The 18481-nt window shown below is 42.6% G+C and overlaps 1 protein-coding gene across 10 annotated transcripts in view; it reads left to right on the top strand.

The window, feature by feature from the left end:
* Positions 1-18481, top strand: part of RIMKLB (ribosomal modification protein rimK like family member B) — a 54573-nt gene that overhangs the window by 8329 nt on the left and 27763 nt on the right. For 3 of the 10 annotated variants that reach the window (XR_004537243.1, XR_004537244.1, XR_004537241.1), the window contains exons 1-4: positions 1512-1785; positions 9685-9890; positions 16068-16298; positions 17214-17300. Coding sequence is in view for 6 of the 10 variants with exons in the window: in XM_033924063.1 (XP_033779954.1) it covers positions 1700-1785; positions 9685-9890; positions 16068-16298; positions 17214-17300 (610 nt within the window). In the remaining 4 variants the exon portion in view is untranslated. Of the gene's footprint in view, positions 1-1499; positions 1786-1856; positions 2236-2295; positions 2453-3098; positions 3148-9684; positions 9891-16067; positions 16299-17213; positions 17301-18481 lie in introns of those variants that run through there. The other 7 variants (XM_033924067.1, XM_033924064.1, XM_033924063.1 and 4 more) reach the window with 6 other exon arrangements.

Raw genomic sequence — 18481 nt, 5'->3', positions numbered from 1 at the left:
ACCTAAAGAAATATATAAAACTGCTGGAGAGGGTGCAGAGACGAGCAACAAAACTAGTAAATGGTATGGAGAAACTGGAATACGAGGATCGACTTAAGAGACTGGGATTGTTCTCCCTTGAGAAAAGGAGACTGCGAGGGGATATGATCGAGACTTTCAAAATACTAAAAGGAATCGACAAAATAGAGCAGAATAAATTATTTACATTGTCCAATTTGACACGGACAAGAGGACCCGGAATGAAGCTAAGGGGGGACAAGTTCAGGACAAATATCAGAAAGTTCTGCTTCATGCAGAGAGTGGTTGACACCTGGAATGCTCTCCCAGAGGAGGTTATTGCGGAATCGACCATCCTAGGATTCAAAAGCAAACTAGATGCACATCTCCTTACGAGAGGCATAGAATGATATGGGTGACTATAAATTATGCCAGGAGTACACCTGGCAGGGCCTCAGCGTGTGCGGATCGCCGGACTTGATGGACCGAAGGTCTGATCCGGAGATGGCGCTTCTTATGTTCTTATGTAGCTGGTATTAGACCGCGAACGTGAGCTAGGATTTAACAGAGAGAGGAAAACTCTTTTTTGTTTGTTTATTTTGTTTACACTACAGTGCCAATGTGGGTAGGAGAGGGCAAAGGGAGTGAAGAAGCTATAAAATAAACCCACCAGGATGTTTGGCAAAAAAACACCCAATTGGGCAGAAAAATCGAATCGAAAAATCAATTCAGTAGGCAGCACTAGTATGCACCCTGAATCAGTTGTTCATCAAAACTTGAGAAGTTGGACTCATGACCCCCCAAATATTAGATTTTGTGGAAGAAACAGCCTTTTTGCCCAAGCATATAAGAACTGCTTAATGATAAGCACTTTAGTTTTAAATATATGAACAGCACTGAGAGTTTTATATTGCATTGTTTCATTATAGTATCAACAGCTGGATAGTGATGCTGAAAATAACCATTAAATACCAAACTGAAAACCAGCTATTTTAGAGTGTTCTGGGGGCAGAGTTGGCACCCAACTGGATAAGTGTCAATATTTAGCACCTATTGATGACACATCTGATAGTGATTCCAGGCAGCCTTCTTAGGAAAATGTAAATTGTCAAAAAAAAAAAAATCACTGGTTAAAAGATTTATGGGGTTTTATCCCTCTATAAAATGTGGGATTCGTTTATTTTGACCTTTCTGGAACACGCATATTCCTCTGAGCAAAATGTTCCCTTCACATCAGGTGTAGCTTTGGAAGATGTTTTTTTTCTACAAAATTAAAAAAAACATGGAGAATTGAAGCAGGATGGTAAAGACCCTGATTCGCTTCTCTCTATATGCCCTCTTGCTTGGGTTGCCTTAATCTTGCACATTCTAAGGGCGCTGGTCTGCTGGAGTTGGTTCTCAGAGATTGGTTGAGGAGGAGGGAGTGACAAGGCAAACAGAAGCTAAGAGCTTCTGTCATGTGCTTAGCTTTCAGGATAGCCAGCCGCATCCCTGTACCTTTATACTGTCTGTAGCTTAGGCATAGAGGACATTGCAGCCTTTGCACTCAGATAACTGATTTTTCACAGGAGCTGTTGGATTTAACCTAAAAGCCTTTACTCATTTTTACATTGCTTTAAAATTGGGTGAGGTTCTGGACGCGGGTAGTTAGACTTGTTTCTGAGGGGTGGAGGGGAATGTATACAGAATCCTTGAGTCTGGGATGTTTTGGAGAGCTTTGCTCCTGTGGTGGCTGTGTGGACTGGCCGAGCTGGTGGAATGGATGTGTAAGTTGGCCAGAAACCGAAGGTAATTTAACAGCCAGAGAATAGTATTTTGATTTGCTGGTATTTGAGCACAAGGTAGGAAAGGATTTAGGAGTTATGCTGCAAGTTGATATTGACCCTTTATAATTAGGGGGGGCAGCATGTCAGAAATCTGCCGCAGTGCCCCTGCGTGTTGTAGGGTGGGGGAGTGGAGGAGAGGGATGTTTGTCACAGTATAAGGGGCAGGCTTTCAGCCTGAAGTTGCAGGTCCTCTGTTTCTTCTGAGCACTTAGAAATCCCTTTTTTGGGGAGGGTGAGAGGTGGTGTCTGAAGAGCATTTTTTCAGGTCTACCGGTAACCAGGAGGAGGGACCATTGCTGTGATACTACCAGCAGATGAAGGGTCCGACTCTTCCCCCTGATTCTGTCTAATTTTTGCACAGCCGCAGTAGAAGAGATTGCACAGTGATGTTTTCTGGAGACACTCATACACGGTAGTTACCTACCTTCCTTTCTCCCCCTTATTTTCTTTTTTTGTTTTTTTTCTAATAATCCCATTTGTATGGAGAACACATCGAGCATCAGCAGGGGAGAAGGAAAAAATGCTGCATTGGGGTATTTATCATCGGACACAAGCCAGGCTTTTGCAGATATTAAAGAAAGCGGAAGTCGCATGGCAGGACTACTGTGGCACATCAAAATGTATTGAAGGTGATGGGGAAAATTGTTTTCCTACCGTTAATCCTTGTCCTTTTCTGTCCATAGTTCTACTTATGAAAGTGATTGTGCTTTGATCTTTTATATCTACTGTAATATTTGTTGTCCCTGCTTCCTCCTCTCCCCCCCCCTCCCGCCAAAAAAAAGCTGTTCTGCTTTTCCCTATTTACTGCTAGGGTGTTTTTCGAACATTGGATCCTCTGACTACATTTTTGTATGTTTATTTCCTCTAAATACTCCTCTTTAAGAGAACCCCCATCTCTGACCATGCTCGGAATAATTCATGCATTTTTTACCATTACTATGGAGGAGAGCACTGTGACAAAAGAGGTGGATAATATTCAGCTCAGAATTCAAGGCTCAGTATTATCATAGAGTGCATTACAACTACGGTACATCTTAGTGAGATAACCTGCTGAGGAAGGTGTAGATTCCTTTTTGAAGAATTGCTGACATTGTCTGCTCAGGAACTCTGTCAGCTATGGCTTGATTGTGTATTATATGGGAGGCAATTGTATGATGTGGTGTGTTTGCAGCCAAAAAAGAATCTCATGATGTATAACACTTTAATATAAACCAGCTGATATAGAGGGAGCCATTTTAATTGCAAGGGATATTTTGCCTGTCTTGAGTATAAACTGCAGGAAATGGCAGCGTTGTACTACTTTGGAAGACATGCAGCAGACACAGTAAGAATGCTAGGCATGTCGCTTGTTTCCTAAATTAATGTTGAAGCTGGACATGTTATCGCTAGCTTAAAAAAAAGACTTTTCTGTGTATCTTAGGTAAAACAGTTGAGAAAATCTTAACAAGATTGCATCTTTATTATGCCTGCTGCTCTTTTTCAGGGCATTGCCAGGTTTTTGAGTTGTGGCAGGATAGTTGATCCATGTAGTCAAAGTAATATTGATTACTTGTTAAGGGACTCTGTATATAGTAGGCCTATAAAATTGTATGCCAGTTTATACTAATGCTGAAATTTAGGAAACCTGGAGCATATTTGGCATTTTTTCATGGGATCATGTTTTTTCAGCAGTAATGAGTTAAGTAAGTTTCCTTCTGTCAACTACAATTGCCTTGTGCAGGGAAAGCAGCTCATGATGACCTGTCAAGTTGGGAATTTTTTTCCCCTCAACAATGGCAGTCAAATGCAAAGGGCTACACTGCTTTGCAAAGGGTAGTTTGGGGGAAGGTGTGAGCCGACTAAGGATTGGGATGTGAGAGAGAGCAGAGGTCTAGCTGTGTCCACCCTACTGTAACACTTCTCTTGCAGTTTGTGTCTGCAAGGCTAAGTATGTTATAATATCATTTGACCTAAATACTTTATACTTCCACAAACATCAGTAGGGCTTGGAAATTAGACAGCAGTAAGTCTGAAATGACTCTTTTTTGCTTTGATTTAGAAGGGAAGTGTCCAGGGCTGAAGCTGGAGGTGTGAGTTTGGCACAGTTCTCAGGGAGATGGAAAAGGGAATAAATGATAAATTTTGGAAATGGTGGTATTCTCTCCCTCTCTCAGGACAGCAGTACAGATATGCATTCCCTAATTCACATAGGAAAAGCTCATCTACATGGGGAAATCTGGCTGTTGGAATGTATGCCTGCTCCAAGACACTACTAAATACTTGCTCTATGGGCAGATGTAATTCCCTGTTGGTCCCTGTGAGGCTGCCACATCCCTACCCTGATGCCAGCATTTAGAACTCTCCTACCTGCCTCCCACACATCACTTAACCTTTCCCGTGAAAGAAAAGTCTTCATCTGAGAGGCTTCCATGTGTATTCACATGGCCAACATGTGGCAGATTCACCCCCCGCCCAACTCAGTCCCTGGCCTTATTTGGGGGTTCGCACTGTCTAATGGGTCAGCATTCCCACTCATTTACTTTGTAGTTACAAGGTCTCCAAATGACTGTTGAGGCCTCTAGCGGCAATATTGCAGTATTATTGTTAGGAAAATTTTTATGTTTACATAGTAAATAGTAAATGACGGCAGATAAAGACCCGAGTGGTCCATCCAGTCTGCCCAACCTGATTCAATTTAAATTTTTTCTTCTTAGCTATTTCTGGGCAAGAATCCAAAGCTCTACCTGGTACTGTGCTTGGGTTCCAACTGCCGAAATCTCTGTCAAAACCTACTGCAGCCCATCTACACCCTCCCAGCCATTGAAGCCCTCTCCAGCCCATCCTCCTCCAAACGGCCATATATAGACACAGACTGTGCAAGTCTGCCCAGTACTGGCCTTAGTTCAATATTTAATATTATTTTCTGATTCTAGATCCTCTGTGTTCATCCCACACATCTTTGAACTCAGTCACCGTTTTCCTCTCCACCACCTCTCTCAGGAGCGCATTCCAGGCATCCACCACCCTCTCTGTAAAGTAAAATTCCTAATACTGCTCTTGAATCTGCCACCCCTCTACCTCAAATTATGTCCTCTGGTTTTACCATTTTCCTTTCTCTGGAAAAGATTTTGTTTTACGTTAATACCCTTCCAAGTATTTGAACGTCTGAATCATATCTCCCCTGTCCCTCCTTTCCTCTAGGGCATACATATTCAGGGCTTCCAGTCTCTCCTCATACGTCTTATAGCGCAAGCCTGTCATTTTCATTGCCATTCTCTGGACCGCTTCAAGTCTTCTTATGTCCATCACCAGATACGGTCTCCAAAACTGAACACAATACTCTAAGTGAGGCCTCACCAATGACCTGTACAGGGGCATCAACACCTTCTTCCTTCTACTGGCTATGCCTCTCTTTATACAGCCCAGCATCCTTCTGGCAGCAGCCACTGTCTTGTCACACTTTTTTTGCCTTTAAATCTTCGGACACTATCACCCCAAGGTCCCTCTCCCCGTCCGTGCATATCAGCTTCTCTCCTTCCAGCATATACGGTTCCTTCCGATTATTAATCCCCAAATGCAGTACTCTGCATTTCTTTGCATTGAATTTTAGTTGCCAGGCATTAGGCCATTCTTCTAACTTTTGCAGATCCTTTTTCATATTTTCCACTCCCTCTTCGGTGTCTACTCTGTTACAAATCTTGGTATCATCTGCAAAAAGGCACACTTTTCCTTCTAACCCTTCAGCAATGTCACTCACAAACACATTGAACAGGACCGGCCCCAGCATCGAACCCTGAGGGACCCCACTATTCACCTTTCCTTCCTCCAATCGACTTCCATTAACCACCACCCTCTGGCGTCTATCCGACAGCCAGTTTCTAACCCAGTTCACCACTTTGGGTCCTAACTTAAGCCCTTCAAGTTTGTTCAAGAGCCTCCTATGAGGAACCGTATCGAAGGCTTTGCTGAAATCTAAGTAAATTGCATCTAGCATATGTCCTCGATCCAGCTCTCTGGTCACCCAATCAAAAAATTCAATAAGGTTCGTTTGGCACGATTTACCTTTTGTAAAACCATGTTGCCTCGGATCCTGTAAACCATTAGATTCAAGGAAATACACTATCCTTTCTTTCAGCAACACTTCGATTGTTTTTCCAACAACCGAAGTGAGGCTCACCAGCCTGTAGTTTCCCGCTTCATCTCTGTGACCATTGTGAATAGAGACCACATCCGCTCTCCTCCAATCCCCGGGAACCGCTCCTGTCTCCAGAGATTTGTTTAACAAGTCTTTAATAGGACTCGCCAGAACCTCTCTGAGCTCCCTTAGTATCCTGGGATGGATCCCGTCTGGTCCCATCGCTTTGTCCACCTTCAGTTTTTCAAGTTGCTCATAAACACTCCCCTCCGTGAACGGCGCAGAATCTACTCCATTTTCTCTTGTAACTTTACGAGACAATCTCGGTCCTTCTCCAGGATTTTCTTTTGTGAACACAGAACAGAAGTATTTGTTTAGCACATTTGCTTTTTCCTCATCACTTTCCACATATCGGTTCCCAGCATTTTTTAGTTGAATTGAATTTTCGATACGATTCGCTTTTCCTGCCCAATTGGGTGTTTTTTTCAAACATCCTGGTAGGTTTATTTTATAGCCTCTTCACCCCTTTTATAGACTTTTCACCCCCCTTTGCCCTCTCCTACCTACACTGGTGCTGGGGTGTAAACAAAATAAACAAAAAAGACTTTTCTTCTCTCTGTTAAATCCTAGCTACGTTCGTGGTCTGAATACCAACTCTGGCAGGATACACATTTCAAATCTGATATGTTGTAATCACAAAACAGAAAATAAAATGATTTTTTCTACCTTTTGCTGTCTGGTCATTCATGTTGGTCCCAAGTTCTGATTGTCTTCTGATAACTCGCTTGCTAAGGTCTCCTTCTTTCTCCATGCTAACCATCCATCTTCCATCTCTGACCTCCCCTTCCGTTTCCCTTCCCTCCCACGGAGGTCTGGCATCTTCCCTTTTTTCATCTCCATCCACGCAGTTGCAGCAATGGACCCCCCACCATCCCCAGATCCACCATCTCTTCTTCTCTCAACTACCATTTCATTCAGCATCTCTCCCTCCTTCCCCACCACCCCAGGGTCAACCAGCTCTCCCTTTCTCTTCCCAACTACTCCCCGGGCTAACTTAAAACATCTCCAGGGGGCCCCACGGTCTGGGCATCTCTTCCCTTCTGTCCCTTCTTGGTCTCCTTTCACTCTTCTTGTTCAGAGGGGCCCCAGCATGTTAGTCATTCTCACAAGCTGTCAGCGCAGCCCTGAAGCTTTCCCTCTGCTGTGATCCACCCTCTCCTTGACTCAACTTCCCTATTTCTGCCTGGGTAGATCACAGTAGAGGTAAAGCTTCGAGCAGCACCGGCAGCTTTCTCCAAACAAGTCTGGGAAGGGAGATAGAGGGATAGAAGGGGAAGAGATGCCTGGATGGACTGCACATTAGCCCTGGTCATGTGAGGTCCCCAAATTATTGGGGGTGCTCATGCAACCACAGAGCTGGTGCCTATGTTGCCAGGTACTTGTTGGGGGTGTCCGGGCAGGGCGGTTAGGGCATTTTGTTTTGGGGGGGGGGGTCCAGCAGGAGGGGTTGGGTACCCTCCTGCCGGCGATCTTTGGGGGGGGCGTGTTCTTTCGGCAGGAGGGGTTGGGCACCCTCCTGCCGTGAACTTCGGGGGGGAGGAGTTGGGGAGACTTGCGGCTGTAGCTGTGGCCGCTATCCTAATCGCGGCAGGGAGATCCCTTGCCACGATAAAGTATAGCGGCAGCGTCTACTTACCATGTAGGCCAGCATTTTGCTAGCCTATATAGTAAGCGTCTCCCTCTCTGCTAGGGAGATGTGCTTGGCCGCCAAGGTTCGCCTAAGGCTACCGCCTAGCCTTAGGCGAGCTTAGACGGGCTTGTGGGGTTCCCTAGGCTCCTGGAGGTGCCTTCAATATAGGCGGCCTGCCTGGGGAGCATTTTTTTTTAAAATAAGCCTCCCGATTGGCTGATTAGACAGCTGTAGGACGCCTACAGCTGCCTACAATCTTCCGCACTTTGCAGAATCAGGGCCATATTGTCTAAATTTCTCCACAAGGTTTCTTTTTCCTGCTGTAGTAATAATAAGCCCATCAGTGCAATATAGCTTCTTGTCCTTCCATGTATTTCCCCATCCTCCTATGTACCTAAAGCCATCTATTAAACTCCTCTGTGCTTTTTACTCTTTGCTCTCTCTTTCCATATGCAGGCAGTATTTCAGAAAAAGCTAAAATCTTTACAAAAGGTTTCAAGCCCTCACCAAGATCCCGAAAAGTTTTCAGTGCTGCAAGTGTGGAGTTGTTGGCCAGGTCATTTGTTCCCAGATGGATAACATCATCAGTGTTAAAATCCTTAGTTTCTTCCTTAATTATAGTCAGTATTTGTCTGGAACTCTTGGTAGCTGAGGAACCTGGAAGACATTTCACTATTTTGGTCTCCTCTTGTTCCAAGGTTAATGATGGAATCCCCCAGCAGGAATAGTTTTGGGCTTTTTTATTTGTGCTTAGGGTGCTCTTTCTCTCTCGAGTTACCTTTACTGGTTCCAGTCCCACCTCCCTTCTGTTTTCTTGAGTATCGCAATGCACTAGTGGAGCAAAGGGATTCTGTAGTGGTAATATTTGTGAAAGTGGATGTTTCTATGTTACATGTCGCAGTCTTCCTGAGCCTACTGTGACCCATTTATTCCTGGGCTGTTTTATTCTTTGAGGTAGAGGTGGTAAGTTGGTATGATTTTGAGGAGTGATGGAAGCTGATTTAACTGTTTAAGTTTGCAGAGCTCCTCCTTAATATTAGCAAGTTGAAGACAGATGGGGCAAGCTTCCAAATAGTGTGTCTTGGAATTAAAGCACCATAGTGATTGCATAGAATAAAGGTCATCTTGATTGATTGTGAAATGACTTGATTTGAGTAGTCCTGATTTATTTGGGTCTCTATATGAGTGGGGATCCCTGGGGTGGGTGGGACTATATAACCCTTATTCCTATGAAGAGAAAGAGGAAATAAGATTTAACAAAGTAAGAAACAGGGAGGAGGAGAAGAGCAATTAAGCAGATGTAATGCTGGAAAATAGCGAAAAGAGCAGGATATGAAATTCTGAGTAACTTAGCTTTTAGAAGTGCACAGGGCAGGCAGTCTTGTTCACAGCATTGTCTCAAAGATAATGCAGTTAACCTTATTAGTAAATCAGCCCTTCTACACCCAATCAGCAGACACAATGGCTGAAAACTGGTAGGTCAGAAATGTAGGCTCTATACCAGTTCAGTGGCTACCCTAAAACAGGATTTTAAACAGAAATGCTGTATACCAGAAGATCAGTGGCTACCCTAAAACACAGGATTTATAACAAGATTTTCCCTACTTTAGTCACCCTGTGACACAAGCACCAGGATTTAATTGGAGTTAATATAACCCTTATTCCTATGAAGAGGAAGAGGAAATATGATTTAAGAGGACAGAGAAGGGTTTATTTTTTGTGGTTTTTTTGTTTGTTTGTTTTTTTAAAGTAAAGAAACAGGGAGGAGGAGAAGAGCAATTAAGCAGATGTAATGCTGAAAAACAGTGAAAAGAGCAGAATATGAAATTCTGAGTAACTTAGCTTTTAGAAGTTCACAGGGCAGTCTTGTTCAAACAAAGAGAGATCATGCTTAAAATTTTAAATGTTGTTAACTTATTCACAGCTCTTTCTCTTTTGCCCCTTTGGACTGTGGAGAAAGTGAAGAAATATGTATGGGAAGTCTCAAGTCATCCTGGAGAGATACAGTGGCAGCCCTTCTTATGTCCTCATGATTGTTCCTTTTTCTGTTTTTCCAGAAGTCCTTTGAAGGGAAGCTGCTTGAAGCATAAGATGTGTAGCTCCACTGGTAGACTCTGGTTCCTGACTGACCGTCGCATAAAAGATGACTACCCACAGCAAGAGATCCTGCGGGCACTGAAAGCCAAGTGTTGTGAAGAGGAGTTGGAGTTTCGAGCCCTGTTAATGGATGATATTGTGCTGACCATTGAACAGGGTAATCTGGGTAAGAAGCTGAAATGCAGATCATCACTCCCAAATTTGAGGAAGGAACAGGTGATATAATTGCCAGATCTGCTTCTTATGAATCACTTTTTGTTCTACTGTGCCTCAGTTTTCATGCCTACTTCTGTTCCTAATGCTGTTGTTTTTAATGGATCATTGTCTTCCATTTCAGAAGTCTGTCATCCACATCCCTCCTACGTGAGAGGTTTTTGTTCCTCGCTAGCTGAAGGCATGAAGATGTCCTTCTGAAGCTGAACCCTTTGGGGTTCATGCTGCATGTAGCTGTTCCCAAGATCTGAATTCCGAATCAGGCAGTCTTATCCTTGCTGCACACTATGAAAACTTAACATAGCTGGGTTTAAAAAAGAAGTTCCTGGAGGAAAAGCCCATGGTTTGCTATGAAGACATATGGGGGATTCAAGACAAAGTTAGACAAGTTCCTGCTGAACCAGAATTTATGCAGGTAGAGCTAGTCTCAGGGTGCTTGTCTTTGACCAGAGGGCCGCCGTGTGAGTGGACTGCTGGGCACGATGGACCAAGGGTCTGCACCAGCAGCGGCAATTCTTATGTTCTTAACCATTGCAGCAAGGACTGCTCATCACTGGGTGCCCATCATGTAACTTCTTTTTCTATATCAGAAGGTAGAGGATCTTGCAGAATGCTGTGTGTTTCAAAAAGATATGGTGAAGGTTTTCCTTTCATACTCTATGAGAAGTTATTACACCAATAAATTAAGGGCCACCTTAGCTACCCCTGTCCTTCACCACTGGTGTTTTCCTATACTCCAAGATTCTGATGTTTCTAGAGTAGATTTATGTTGGAATAAATTTATAGATATAGATTGGCAAACTTTTAGTAAATCCTACAATAGGTATGTAAAAGCATATTATAGATTGGACAGCTGCCCACCTAATATTATGAAAGTTGCTCTGGTTAATTTTAAGGCCAAATTGCTGCTTTTTTTACTATCCAATGGGATGTTCCCTGAAGACCTTGGCCAAATTGTGATCACACCGATTAGAAAAAACATTAAAGAATCTTCTAGTGTTGCATCTAATTTCAGACCCATAGCTAGCATTCCCTTGGCTATTAAGTTATTGGAGGGTACGGTTAATATTGAACTGGTTAAATATTTGAACAAGTTCAATATATTGCATGATAATCAATCTGGTTTTCGGTCAGATTTTAGTACCGAAACTGTCATGGCCTCATTGTTAGATTACTTACACTCACTTTTTAGTCAGGGTGTAAGTGCTCTGAACCTGCAGCTCGATTTGAGCAGTACATTTGATCTGGTGGATCACAATATTCTTTTGGATTGTTTAGAATCCATTGGAATCTTGGGAAACGTCTTGAATTGGTTTCGTGATTTCCTGGGTAAAAGATCGTATCAGGTGTTTAAGGATGACATCTTCTCATTTTGTTGGAAAAACTCTTGTGGGGTACCCCCAGGGTTCCCCTCTTTCTCCTGCTTTGTTCAACATTTATGTAGCTTCGCTGGGAAATTTGTTGCAAAGCTTAAAGCTCAAGTTCTACATCTACGCAGATGATATTACTATAGTCATCCCACTTACTAGTCTGTCACCTGAATTTATAAATCTCCTTGCAACCAAATCAGATTGAGCTTTGGATGACGGCTTTTAAACTGAAATTAAATAAGGAAAAAACTAAATTTTTTCTGGCAACACTTAACGATAAGCTCAAAGAAACAATGATACATGTGAATGGGTTGGATTATAACATAGAACAATCCATAAAAATATTGGTGGTAACGTTGGATAAACACCTTACATTGGAAAAACATACTCATTTATTGACTAAGAAATGTTTTTCGGTGCTTTGGAAGCTTTGTACCATTAAGAAGTATTTTGACAAAACCTCTTTTCGTCTTCCATTTTAAGTATCCTTGACTATTGTATATGTTGGGGCTCATATGAAAATTTTAAAAATATTGAGAGTAGTCCAGAACAGTGGTGGCCAACCCTGTCCTGTAGGACCACCAGGTCAATCGGGTTTTCAGGCTAGCCCTAATGAATATGCATGGAGCAGATTTACATGCCTGTCACTTCCATTATATGCATTCCATTATATTCCATTATATGCAAATTGGTCTGTTCAGAATGGAGTGTGAGTTATGAGGGAGTGATAGCCTTGATAAAACTGCTGAAAACACAAGGGTGAAACATGTCGGTTATCTCTCCTTTTGTGAACTGAGACCAGAAGCTAAGCTAAGTAAAACCATTTTAGGTTGCTGTTTATAAGTTATAATTATTAAAGATAAGAATAAAATGAAAATGGAAAGAAAAATTTTAAAAATAAAACCAAAATAAAGAGCAAAGGATCCAATGACGAGTTGAGGCATAAAGCCGCCCACTATGAGTGAACACTGAGTGGGGAGGTGGCCTTGCTGAGGATCAAGTTGAAATTGTTCTTAAAATTAAGATATGAACGGGGTGTGAAGATATATGGTTTATATACTATATATATATATTGGAGCCTACAAATCCAGGTAGACATGGTGTGCTTGCTTCCAAGACCATGATTTCCAGATGGCTCCATAGAGCCGTTTTGTCAGCATATTTTGTTTGTGGGATACAGTTCCCTGTTTCCGTAAGGGAGTATTCAACTAGAGGCATGGCTTTGTCATGGGCAGAAGTTCGCACTGTCTCCCCTGAGGAGATTTGTAGAGCAGCGACTTGGTCCACTCTGCGTACATTTTCCAAATTTTACAGAGTGGATATAATGGCAAGGGAGGACTCTGCCTTTGGGTCCTCAGTGTTACAAGCCAGCACAATGCTCCCACCCTAGATTTCAGGGACAGCTTTTGTGTATCCTGATCTTTGAGAATGACGCATCTATTGCACTAGAAAAAGAGATTAGGTTCTTACCTTGCTAATATCTTTTCTAGCAGATAGTAGTGCTGCCCGATTCAAATCTATTCACCAATTCACTTCAGTGAATCGATTTGAACTGATTCATTTTCTTTAAAAATCAGACTTGCCAATTCGGTGACCAACCCTCCTCCCTGCATACTTTTGGGGCCTCCTAAACAGGAGCCTCAACGAAAAGCCTGTCCTATGCACTGCGCAATGTGCGGTGGCGGCGGAAAGGGCGAACAGAATGCTAGGCATTATAAAGAAGGGGATCACGAACAGATCGGAGAAGGTTATTATGCCGCTGTACCGGGCCACGGTTGCCCTCACCTGGAGTACTGCACCCAGCACTGGTCGCCGTACATGATACTACTCGAAAGGGTCCAGAGAAGAGTGACTAAGATGGTTACGGGGCTGGAGGAGTTGCCGTAAAGATTAGAGAAACTCTGCCTTTTCTCCCTTGAACAGAGGAGATTGAGAGGAGACATGATTGAAGCATTCAAGGTACTAAAGGGAATAGACTTGGTGGGAAAGGACAGGTTGTTCACTCTCTCCAAGGTAGGGAGAACGAGAGGGCACTCTCTAAAATTGAAAGGGTATAGATTCCGTACGAACGTGAGGAAGTTCTTCTTCACCCAGAGAGTGGTAGAAAACTGGAACGCTCTTCCGGAGTCTGTCATAGGGGAAAACACCCTCCAGGGATTCAAGACCAAGCTCAACAAGTTCCTGCTGAACCGGAATGTACGCAGATAGGGCTAGTCTTATGGCGCTGGTCTTTGACTAGAGGGCTGCCGCGTGAGCGGACTGCTGGGCACGATGGACCGCTGGTCTGACCCAGCAGCGGCAATTCTTATGTTCTTACCTCAGCAGTTGTGCGTTGTGGAAGGCTTAATTATCCTCTCAGCACTGCAGAACAATTAAACACTTCACCAATGGGGATGGGGTTAACAAGCTGCAAAATAGAATTGCCTCCAATAGAAGCAGCAAGCCCTAAGACCCCAAAGGACCCATTAAAGATGCCTGCAGGTATATCATAGCAAGATACTTTAGCTGTTTCACTCCCAAAGGGCCCAACTAACACACCTGAGAGAGAGACTAAAAAAAATTTAATTAAAGACAAAAGCTTCCTGGGCTTCACAGTAGAATTGGAGGAGGAAGCTCTGAAGTTTGTTTAAATAATTTTTATTGATAAGTACTGTTTATTACCTTAAAATTATGGATCAAAAGTAGCCTCCAAGTATTTATTAACTTGCCTGTTGTATGTAGAATTGAACTACACGGTAGTGCTTGTTGAAAAATTCTCCCAAAAGTGTTCAGAATTTCTATTTTAAGCAGTCTTTGGTAAATAACTGGGTTTTACTTCCATTACTTTCAGTCCATCCTTTTTCTGGAGCCATAAGGTAACCCTAAACAGAATCTCGGTTGTAAGGAAGTCTGCACAGTTTGGTGTTGCAACCTCAGCAGACATGGATCGCCTGTTTTGGCATGTTTGTTTTCTTTTTATAAAGATTTATTAAAGTCCCATAACATAACTGTTCATTCTGGCTGCTTGGATGGTTTGTTTGACGTCAATTTGTTTGGAAGATGTTTTCAGAGCAGCCATTTAGTTTTCTGTCTACTTTTATCTCATAACTGCTTAGATCAGGGGTGTCAAACTCAATCACATAAGGGGCCGAAATGTAAAACATAGGCTAAGTTGTAGACCAAATTTTTTAATAAAATACTTAGGGGTCTTTTTATTAAGATACGCTAATTGATTTAGCGCACTCTAAATGCGCACCTTAATAAAAGGACCCCTTAGTCTTAGTAGAAGTATAGGGTTACAACTTCTCCAACCCCACGCCGGCTCTGTGATATAAACAAAATAAATAAAAAAGACTTTTCCTCTCTCTTTTGGGAGAGAGGAAAAGTTAGTTCACACCTGCTATCTAACACCAGCTCTGGCAGGATACACATTTCAAATCTGACATATTGTAATCACAAAACAGAAAATAAAATTATTTTTTCTACCTTTTGTTGTGGTCCCAGGCTCTGGTTGTCTTCTGATAACTCGCTTACCAGGGTCTCCTTTCCCTTACCTCCCCCGGAGGTCTGGCATCTTCCTGAGATTTGGCCCTCTGTTGCTTCCCTCCCTCCATCCCAGTCTCATATTAAAGCAGCCTGCAGAGGATTGCCGGTCAGCTGTAGCGATCCTAGCAGGCTGCTGTCAGGCTCTGCAGCACGTTCCCTCTGCCACAGTCCCACCCCTCCTCTGACATACAGGACAGCAGCAGAGGGAACCTATGGCTGATACGGCGCTTCTACCTGATTGGGTAAAAAAAAGTCTGCCGGCGGGCCAGCTTAAGTGCAAATTTGTAATTGTCTAGCAGGCCAAATTTTATTACACCACGGGCCAGAGTTTGACATGTCTGGCCTAGATGCTGACTCTCCAAAGGACCACATAGAAAATGGTCTTAATAAAGTTATTACCCACACATAGAAATCAAAAGAAAAAAGGAGTAAATTTACAAATCAATTCCTTTTTTATATTATTTGTCTGTTATTTATGTTTAATATTTCAATCATCAACACCCATTATACCAAAACCAAACTAATAAGAAAAATGATTAAAGGAGGAGAAAGGGCATCATAGAAATTTATGGATCAGATCATGAGATCTCTTATAGCCCAATGCTATTCCAGATCCTTGTCCTGTTTGACAAGGTCTAATCATCTGATCTTAACCTCCAACCACCTACAGGTGCATATGAAGCTCAGGTGAATGTGCAAAAAACTGTGCCACCTCTTCAAATCAACAAAAACCCAAAATATGAATATAAATCTGTTCTGAAAAATTACAATAGTTCAATAGTGATTCAAAACTCTAAAAAAATGTATAAATATATTTCTTGTCCAGGAACAAGGGCACTTATCTCAATAATCCCATAAGGTTCCAGCGCTGGTGTGACTTATAAAACTCCTGGCGTAGGTGAAATTCACAAACAGATGTTTCGATCTACAGTATATGATCTTCATCGAGGGAGCCTTCACCAGTTGTGCCCATCCGAGTGTATTGCTACACAGCAATCAAATTGTGGGGGATCCATCTAATGCTCACAACACGGGAGTTTTATAAGCCACACCAATGCTGGAACCTTATGGGATTATTGAGATAAGTGTCCTAGTTCTTGGACGAGAAATATATTAGTCAGTGTGTTCAGTTGCAGGAAAAATCTTTATTTGAAGAGAAAGTGCTGTTGGAAAAAGTAATAATAATCAGTCTCCTGAGTCTGCCCTCACTGTCCCTGCTTTCTTTTTCTTGGTAGGTCTTCGAATTAAGGGAGAGTTGGTTACCACTTATCCTCAGGTGGTGGTTGTACGGGTGCCTACACCATGGGTGCAGAGTGACAGCGATATCACTGTCTTGCGACACTTGGAGAAGATGGGCTGCCGGCTGATGAATCGCCCCCAGGCCATCCTCAATTGTGTGAACAAATTTTGGACATTCCAGGAACTGGCCGGGCATGGGGTACCCCTGCCAGACACCTTTTCTTATGGTGAGTACGTAAGAAACTTCTAGTCCTTGACTATTAATGCAGGGGGCCTCTCCCTGATTTTGTGTTGGCACAGGTCTTTCAAAACCAAGTCACATGACAGTCATTAATCCTACTCCCTAGTTCAGAGTCATCTAACATTCTTGCCCATCTGACCTTTGGATGTGGCCTGGTTGAGCTTTCCAGATGAGAAAAATTTTTTGCATGCTGTTTTGAAGAATTGCAGAGGTGTTTGGATATAAATTCAGTTTCAGAAGATAGAAACATGTTTTCACATGACTCATGACAAATCTTAAAAAGGAATGCAAGGCTCATACACATGAATTTCTAGTCACTGTTGAAAAACTTGTATACCTTTACCCTAGATATTTTCTTACCTTTTTGGGAGCCATCTAGTGCTCTTCCTAGTCCCATACTTATAAAACTCCTGGCGTAGGTGAAATTCACAAACAGATGTTTCGATCTACAGTATATGATCTTCATCGAGGGATCTGTATCGTACTGTATTGTATTGTTTTGTCTTGTATTGTATGTTGACTTATTGTATTGTATTGTGACCTTGTTATTCGCTGAATGTCCAGCCTTCTTACATTGTGAACCGCCTAGAAGTCACCTGACTATGGCGGTATAGAAAAATAAAGTTATTATTATTATTATACATCACTTTTTCTTTCATCTTCCATCAGCCACTCTTTTTATGTTGCTATTATAATTATTCCTTGACGGCATCAGCTAGCCACATGCAGAGGAATAGTAAAAAGTAAGGGATAACCTAAGGGAAATAGGCAATATTTTTTTTTTTTTAAAAAGCATTATATATGACCAGAGGATTGGGAAATGCAGAGAACATTTTTTTTGGAGAGACAGGGCCTGAGATTCTGAGTGTAGCTGTTTAATTCTTTGGGCTTCTTTCTCCAGGTGGCCATGAGAACTTTGCAAAAATGATTGATGAGGCTGAAGTGCTGGAATTTCCAATGGTGGTAAAGAACACACGAGGTCACAGAGGTGAATATGTGAACAATTATCCTTTTTTTTTTTTTCCATATGATGTGCAGTGCAGACTCTTCTAATGCCATTCACTAGACATGTTGGGTGGGAGATGGTGGGGTGACCAGATCTTGAATTTTTTAAATTTCAGCTGAAACCAAATCTGCCAAAATTTGCGGTACAGTTTTGCGGTACCATGGCAGGCATGTGCCTTCACTCTCCCAACAGAAAGCCACCCACCATCATCCACCAACTTACCTTAGAAGTCCTGGTGGTCTAATGACCTAGCTGGGGCAGGAGCAGTCCCCAGTCATGTCTGCCAGTGCTGGCTCCAATCTCAAAATGGCTGCCAGGATCTCCAGTAGCAGCCATTTGGCATAGACAAGAGTGAGTAGGGATCGCTCCTACCTTAACTAGGCTACTAGATCAATTGATGTGATGTGAGGCCATGGTAGCCTCTTTGTAATTTTAGGAGGCTTTACATTATTATCATATTATATTGATGTTTGATTTGTTGTATTGTATGTGATTCTGTTTGTGTATGTGTTTTACTGTGACCCGCCTTGGTAAAGACGGAGTATAAATAAAGAAATACAGAATTAGGGATTCTTAGGTCATGGATTCAAGGGTTAGGGATTTGATATACTGCCTTTCTGTAGTACAGCCAAAATGGTTTACATATATTATATGCAGGTACTTTTCTCTGTCTCTGGTAAACTCACAATCTAAAGTTTTTGTGCCTGGGGCATTTACTTGCCCAAGGTCACAAGGAGCTACAATGGGAATTCAACCCAGTTCCCCAGGTTCTCAGCCCACTATACTAACCATTAGGCTACTGCTAGGAATGATAAAGAAGGGGATCACGAACAGATCGGAGAAGGTTATCATGCCGCTGTACCGGGCCATGGTTCACCCTCACCTGAAATACTGTGTCCAGCACTGGTCGCCGTACATGAAGAAGGACACGGTACTACTCGAAAGGGTCCAGAGAAGAGCGACTAAAATGGTTAAGGGGCTGGAGGAGTTGCCGTACAGTGAGAGATTAGAGAAACTGGGCCTCTTCTCCCTTGAAAAGAGGAGACTGAGAGGGGACATGATCGAAACATTCAAGGTACTGAAGGGAATAGACTTAGTAGATAAGGACAGGTTGTTCACCCTCTTCAAGGTAGGGAGAATGAGAGGGCACTCTCTAAAGTTGA

The sequence above is a fragment of the Geotrypetes seraphini genome, chromosome 16 (assembly GCF_902459505.1).
Source record: "Geotrypetes seraphini chromosome 16, aGeoSer1.1, whole genome shotgun sequence".
Lineage (NCBI taxonomy): Eukaryota > Metazoa > Chordata > Amphibia > Gymnophiona > Dermophiidae > Geotrypetes > Geotrypetes seraphini.
Note: the sequence above shows the minus strand (reverse complement) of the source record. Positions and strands in the feature narration are given on the sequence as shown.